Raw genomic sequence first — 6,403 nt, 5'->3', positions numbered from 1 at the left:
CTCCCGGCAGTACTTGCCGCGGTAGCCGGGCTCGCAGGCGCACGTGCCGTCCACAGGGTGGCAGCGGCCGCGAAAGCACTGGCAGTAGCGCTCGCAGCGCGCGCCGAATGTGCGCTCGCGGCACTGGCAGCGACCGCTCTGTTGCTCGCAAGGCGACGTGTTGCAGGCACACTGATTGTTGCAGCTGCGGCCCCACCAGCCTGCGTGGCACAGGCACGCGCCCGTCTGTGGGTCGCAGCGCGACGTGGCGCTGCAGTAGCACGCGCTGGCGCACTGCGCGCCCCACCAGCCAGGCTCGCAGCGACACGCGCCGCTCCGCGGGTGGCACACGCCGTGCTGGCACTGACACGCATGCTCGCAGCGTGCGCCCCAGCGCCGCGCGTGACAGGTACACTGGCCTGTCACATCCTCACACTGCCCATGCGGGTGACAGATACACAGCTCCTTGCAGTCGGGGCCCCAAAACTGGCGCGGGCACTCTGCAGGGGCGGACAGAGAGGGTGTGAGGCCAGGGTGCTCTCGCGGGAGCCGGGATCCAGCCAGAACCTATCCGCGTCCCGCCCTCCGCCTTTGGGGACCCTCCCCCATGCCGGATCCCTTTCCCGGGTCAGACCCTTCCCCACTCACAGGCCCTGCCCCACTGCCCAGCGCCCACCCGGATCCTCGCTCACTGGTGTCGCAGTTGGCACCGAAGTAGCCATGGCGGCAGCGGCACTCGCCCGGCCGCACGCACACCTCATTCTCCGAACACGTGGAGTTGCCTTCGCACACCGCTGCGGGCAAAACGGATCTGAGCTGCCGCGTGGGCTGCCCCCCCCCACTATCCCCTCCTCCCCTCCTGCCCCCAGCCCCTGCCCAGGCTCCCAGGGTGCCCCACTCACCGACCCCACACTCGTCCCCCTGCTGCTTCCAGCCAGCGCAGCACGTGGGCTCCTGGGAGCTGCAGGCAGAGAAAGGACTCCTGAGCCTGAGCCCCAACCCCTGTCCTTGCTAGGGCTCCCCAGCAACCTCCACCCTGCCCTCAGGAGGTGATTATGGAGGCCTTGCCATATGCCAGGCACTGCTGTAGGTTCAGGTTTCCAGCAAATAAGACACACACTCCAGCCCTTCCCAGACACTGGGAAGCAGCAGCCGGCAGACTACCAAAAGATCTACCTCCAAGAATTTCTCAGTCCCTTCTATAAAGTGTCTTCCCCGCTCTCCCCATTTCGACTCACTCCTCTGTGATCTGTCCTGCACCCCCAAGCCCGAGAAAAGAACACCAGGTATCCCAGAAGGGGCTGGTGAGAGGTCCTTGAGTCTCCAGGACCTGCTTAAAGCGACATCACTGGAGGTGGGGGTCCAGCCGGATGGGTGTCAGTATCTAGCTGTGACCTGGACAGCTGGGGCTGGCAGGGCTGACGGGCACACCTGGATACCCGGTTGGCAGATGTGCAGCTTCTGAGCGAGGTGAGTGTGGACACAGCAGGGTGTCCACTCGGTGGAGGGACAGGGCACATATAGGGAGTCCTCCAAGTCAGCAGGGAAAGCAAAACAGTGAGGGCTCCAGAGCACCAGGGCAAGACTTAGAATGGAGGGCGGAGGGGCGCCTGGGTGGCTTAGTCGGTTAAGCGTCCGACTTTCGCTTAGGTCATGATCTCGTGGTTCGTGGGTTCGAGCCCCGCGTCGGGCTCTGTGCTGACTGCCAGCTCAGAGCCTGGAGCCTGTTTCAGTCTGTGACTCCCTCTCTCTCTGACCCTCCCCTGCTCACGCTGTCTCTTTCTCTCTCTCTCCTAGAAATAAATAAAACATTAAAAAAAAAAAAAGAATGGAGGGCAGAGATATTAAAGCATCTACTTATGTGTTTTAAACATCTTATTGTAATTTTATTTGGTTTTACAAGGTACACGACGTGACCTCAGTAGGAGGTAAATAACAGAACTGTTGCATTTCAGGGTAGTATGGCCTCCAAAACCCGGGGCACAAAGATTTAGAGGCCCTGCCAGAGTGAAAGGTACCATTGGAGAGGGTGAGTGTGGGTTCACAGGGGGTATGTCCACATGTGGGGAACAAAGGAGCCCGAGAAGAAGGAACAGACACTCAGGCTGCAGGTTTGTGGGTCCCAGCAGACCTAGAACTTCACCCAGATCTGAAGTCACAGAGCAGCCATTCCTACTTGAGAAAAGGATTATACCCCTTCGGGACTATGATCTAGAACCAGGATGTAGTATTGGGAGGCAGTTGGGAGGAGATGTGAGACCCTAGTGGGTGGGACCAGCTGGGAAGGGAAAGACTGCAGGTGCTCTTATTGTGCCCCTCAAAAATGCCCCCAGCCCTTCCCCAGCAGAGAACAATACCACACCCAGGAAGGTCCCCTGCCCCACCCTAACGGTTTGATTCTCCCTCAGTCCAAAGATGAGGGGCCTTGGGAACAGGAACCATAAAATTCCAACCTGCAAGGAATGGGCCCGGTTTACTTTCCTCAAATGAAACTGGAAACCAGACCCAGGAACACAAAGCAGTCCTGGCTTTTCCGCACCCCTCACCATTGTTTCCACCCACCCAGCCGGTGCACAGGACTCGTACGTGCCCATCTGCAGGTAGAGCCAGGTCTGCCAGCCTATCACCCTCCTGCCCTTTCTGCCAGTTCTGAGCCCAGGTTTCTAGGTGGAGAGCCTCCGTAGGTGTCCCTTGCACAGGCGGCCTTGCCAGATGGCCGGCTGGGCTGGCCCTGGAGGCACTGACCGCTTTCTGCCCTGGCCACACGGCTCTGTGGCTATGAGTCTGGTTTTAGGGCCATACGAAGCTGGATTTGATGCCTGTGTGACTTTGGGCACAGAACTCTGACCTTCAGACTCCTCCTTTGTAGAATGGTGCCCATGTATCTGGCTGGAGTATTAATAAAGCATGAACTAAGAGCTCAGCCAAGGCTTTGGTCTGCTCTCCAGCCTATGCTGTGCAGGCTCCAGGAAGCACCTGAGTTCACCTGGTCCCACCCCCACCCCCAGCATGGCCGGCACCCAGCCCCCACTGCAGCAGAGCTAACACTGCCTACCCCCAGCAAGGAGGGAGCCCCATGGGGGTTAGCAAGAACATGAGAAGGAGCCTGTGGGACAGCTGCCTTTCCTTCTGGGAGGGCTGGCAGACAAGGCTGCCCTGGGGTGGCAAGCCCAGCCTCTCAAGAACTTAACAAAACTGAGACGAGGAGAAAAATGGCCTGGTGCAGGGGACTGTTCCCACACTCAAGCTGTAAGTTGGTGAGACCCTCCAGAGCCAGGCCGCAGGTCGGGCCAGGCCCCTTAGCAAGCGCGCCTTCCTGCCTTCCTTCGGGCTGCCCCCTACACAGATCACAGTCTGCAAACAAAACTGCCATGATTCAAACAGTATGATCTTGAACCTGCAGCAAAGCACCCTGGGAGAACTCGGCTGCTTGCTCACTGTGTCAATGTCTGTCCTCATTCCCTCTCCAATCCAGCCTGGAGGCTCTTCTGCCCACCATACCACTTGGAATCCCATACTTCCCTGCTCTCCATCTGCCCCCTGGACACCCCTCCTCTGGTTTCTGCCCCCCTCCTTGGCTCTGTCCTCCCCGCTCCTCTGTCCAATCCCTCAGGAAGCTCCCCGGGGGCCCATCTAGATGAAGCACTGAAAATGCTCAGAGCCCTCCAGTGGGGCCAATCTTCCCAGACAGAATTCCTAGCCTCCCCCCACCGGAACCTCCCCCATCTCAGGTAGCTCCATCCTTGTAGTTTGGGGGGCTGAAACCCCAGATCACCTGCTCTGTGGTGACTGAGACTCCGCTCACAGCACACACCTGATTCATGGGGAAACATGCTGCTCTACCTTCCAAACTGGTTGGAAGATGGGATGAGCCACTTCTCCCTGCTCTGCCCAAGCCTTGTGAGAGCCACTCTCACTCTCCCTGCTTACTCCTGACTTCCTAACTGGTTCTCCCTTTTACCCTCCTAAGCCCGGTTCATCTGCCACCTGGCAGCTGAACATGGTCGGATCCCACCCCTCCTGTGTGTAAAGCCCCTGGGGGTTCCCATGGCCCTCGGAGAAAAAGACTCGCTGTAGCCAGCCCATCCTCATTCTTTGGCCTCTCTTCCACCATCCCCCTCCCGGGCTCTGCCCAGCCTCCATGGCTCTTTTCAGTGCTTCCATCAAGCACTTTGCACTTAGAGCCTTGCCCCAGGCACCGCAGCACTCCACCTCCAGACCTCGGACCACTCATCTCCTCCCAGTAGGTCTCCCCAGATCACCCTAAAGAATATAGCGGTCCCCAACTGAATACCTCCTACCCAAAACTTGCTAGATGTCAGATGACTCTCTGTAAGTCTCCTCCACTGTGAGGACAGTGACATCTGTCCTGGCGGCTGTATCACTACACCAATCACAGTAAGTGCATGGGATTTTACAGGCTGCCCATCCGCTCCCCTCTTCAGGTCCTCCAGCCTCTGGGGAAAAATTACTGCGTGGGTAACAGCCTTGTAAGGAAAATGAAAGAGATGGCCCAGACCCTGGGTGGACAGTGCCTAGAGTGGCCGTCCTTCCCATTAACCAGCTCCACACGAAATCACAGTCTTCCCCTCTCCAGCGCATGAGAGGGGTACTACCACCAACCCCATTTGACACGGTCAGAGTCAGAGAGCTTAAGCAATTTGTCCCCAGTCCACACAGGTGGGGAGAGGTGGCATCAGGATCCAAAACCCAAATCCGGGCTCTGGGCTACTGAAACAGGCCGCCTCATGGGGAGGTGTCCAGGCAACGGGACATAGGGAGCGAAAGGCTCAGGCTCCCGACCGCTTGACCCTGCCATCGGATCCCCCAGCACGGAGCCCCATCGGGGAAGAAGGAGTGACGCGGAGAGACAGGGCCGGCAGCGATCGCGCCCTCCCCCTCTCCAGGCAGGGCCCCGCCCGCCGCTGCCACTGCATTCCTGGGGCCGGGGAGGCCCGGGAGGCGGCGGCGGCGTCGATGTGAAGCAGATGGCGGGCCNGCGTCTGCGCGCCGCGGGATCCGAGCTCGGAAACCCCGCGCGGCCCCCTAGCAGCCCCTTGTCTGCGGCGACTGCCAAGCCCCCGGACGCGGCCTCCCACAGCCCTTCGGCTCAGAGCGCCCCGACGGGACGCAGACCGGAGTCCTGAGGCCGCTTCTCCAGCTTCCCGCCCGCGCGGCGCCCCCCAACTTGCGCCAAATCACCCCCGTACGCCAGCTCCTCGGTCCAGAGCGAAGATGTTCTTGACCTCGCTGTGGCCTCTGACCGGCCAACCAAGTCCTCCGACCCCCGCACCCACTCCTAACGTCTGTCCTCTGCTCTTTTCCCTCCGCGCAAGATCTTCGGCCCCCCGCTCTTACGCGGGGCCTGCCCACTGCCAGTCCCACGCTGGCTTCCCCAACAGACACCTCGTGGCGTCTCAAGCCTGCGCGGCCCCTCCGCGCACCCAGTATCTCCACCAGGAATTCCACATCTTTCCGACCCTGATGCACGTCACTGCTTTTTTGAATCCCGCTTCTGGTCCACTGTGAGCGCAGGCTCCTCAGTGCCCAGCTCCATCACCATCCTCATCCCACCTACGCCTGCACCTAAGACACAAATCTGCCCTTTCGAGTCCCCCCAGCCTCAAGATTCGCCGGCTCCCACCTCTCAGGAGCGCTGCTCCATCTCCACTAGACCCTCGCCCTCCCTCCCGCCTCGAGCCACACTCGTGCCCGGGTCCTTTGCACTTTGCAGATACTCTTCCATCTGACTGGAATGCCCTTCACCGACTTCTCCCTATGGCCTTCACAACCCGGCCCAAGGGCTCCTTTTTCAAGGTTTGAAATCTCAGACACCGTTGGTCACCCCTCGGGGCGCCTACTGCACTCCGTTCTCCCCTCGGCTGACTTCTCATCTGGGGTATCCTCGGATGCACCGTCGTGGCCCGGTGCCCAGACTCGGCCTGGAGAGGAGTCTGCGCCGGCGAAGGCGGCGAAAGGGCTAGAGCGTTTAGCTTAGGAAGGTCCCGGGCGCCCCCTTCCCTTGGCCCCTAACGTCCCCCTCGACCCCCTCCCCCAGCCAGGCCGGGCTCCTACCCGGGAGCGCGGCACACGTTGCGGCCGCGCGGGTTCAGCTCCTGGGACGCCGCGGGGCCGGGCAGCAGCCAGAGCAGCAGCAGCAGNTGGGGGCGAACTTGGAGGAGGCCCGAGGAGCTTTGAAAGTGGGAGGGGCCTGGGCGGGGAGGGGGGTGAGCTCCCAAGGAATTCCCTGTCCGCTAGCCTTTCCGCTCCCTCTCCAACTACCCAGCCCCTCTCCAACCACCCACCAGAGAAACTGCCCTTGCGCGGTCAATGCGCGGCCAGGCCCGGGGTGGGAAAGGGAGTGAGGGACTAAGATGCGACTCACGGAAACTCCCTCGGCTCCCAGGACCTCGGAACCGGCGGG

The 6,403-nt window shown here is 60.8% G+C and overlaps 1 protein-coding gene across 1 annotated transcript in view; it reads right to left on the bottom strand.

The window, feature by feature from the left end:
- SCARF2 (scavenger receptor class F member 2) overlaps nucleotides 1-6,403 on the bottom strand; it is a 12,610-nt gene that overhangs the window by 4,665 nt on the left and 1,542 nt on the right. Inside the window, 4 exon segments of the mRNA XM_077745922.1 lie at nucleotides 1-479; nucleotides 672-773; nucleotides 882-940; nucleotides 6,055-6,171. The exon segment at nucleotides 1-479 is cut by the window's left edge and continues 296 nt beyond it. Of these exon segments, the coding sequence (XP_077602048.1) occupies nucleotides 1-479; nucleotides 672-773; nucleotides 882-940; nucleotides 6,055-6,171 (757 nt within the window).

This window comes from Crocuta crocuta, unplaced genomic scaffold, assembly GCF_008692635.1.
Source record: "Crocuta crocuta isolate KB4526 unplaced genomic scaffold, BGI_CrCroc_1.0 scaffold344, whole genome shotgun sequence".
NCBI classification, from domain to species: domain Eukaryota; kingdom Metazoa; phylum Chordata; class Mammalia; order Carnivora; family Hyaenidae; genus Crocuta; species Crocuta crocuta.
This window is presented reverse-complemented; position numbering and strand designations above follow the sequence as displayed.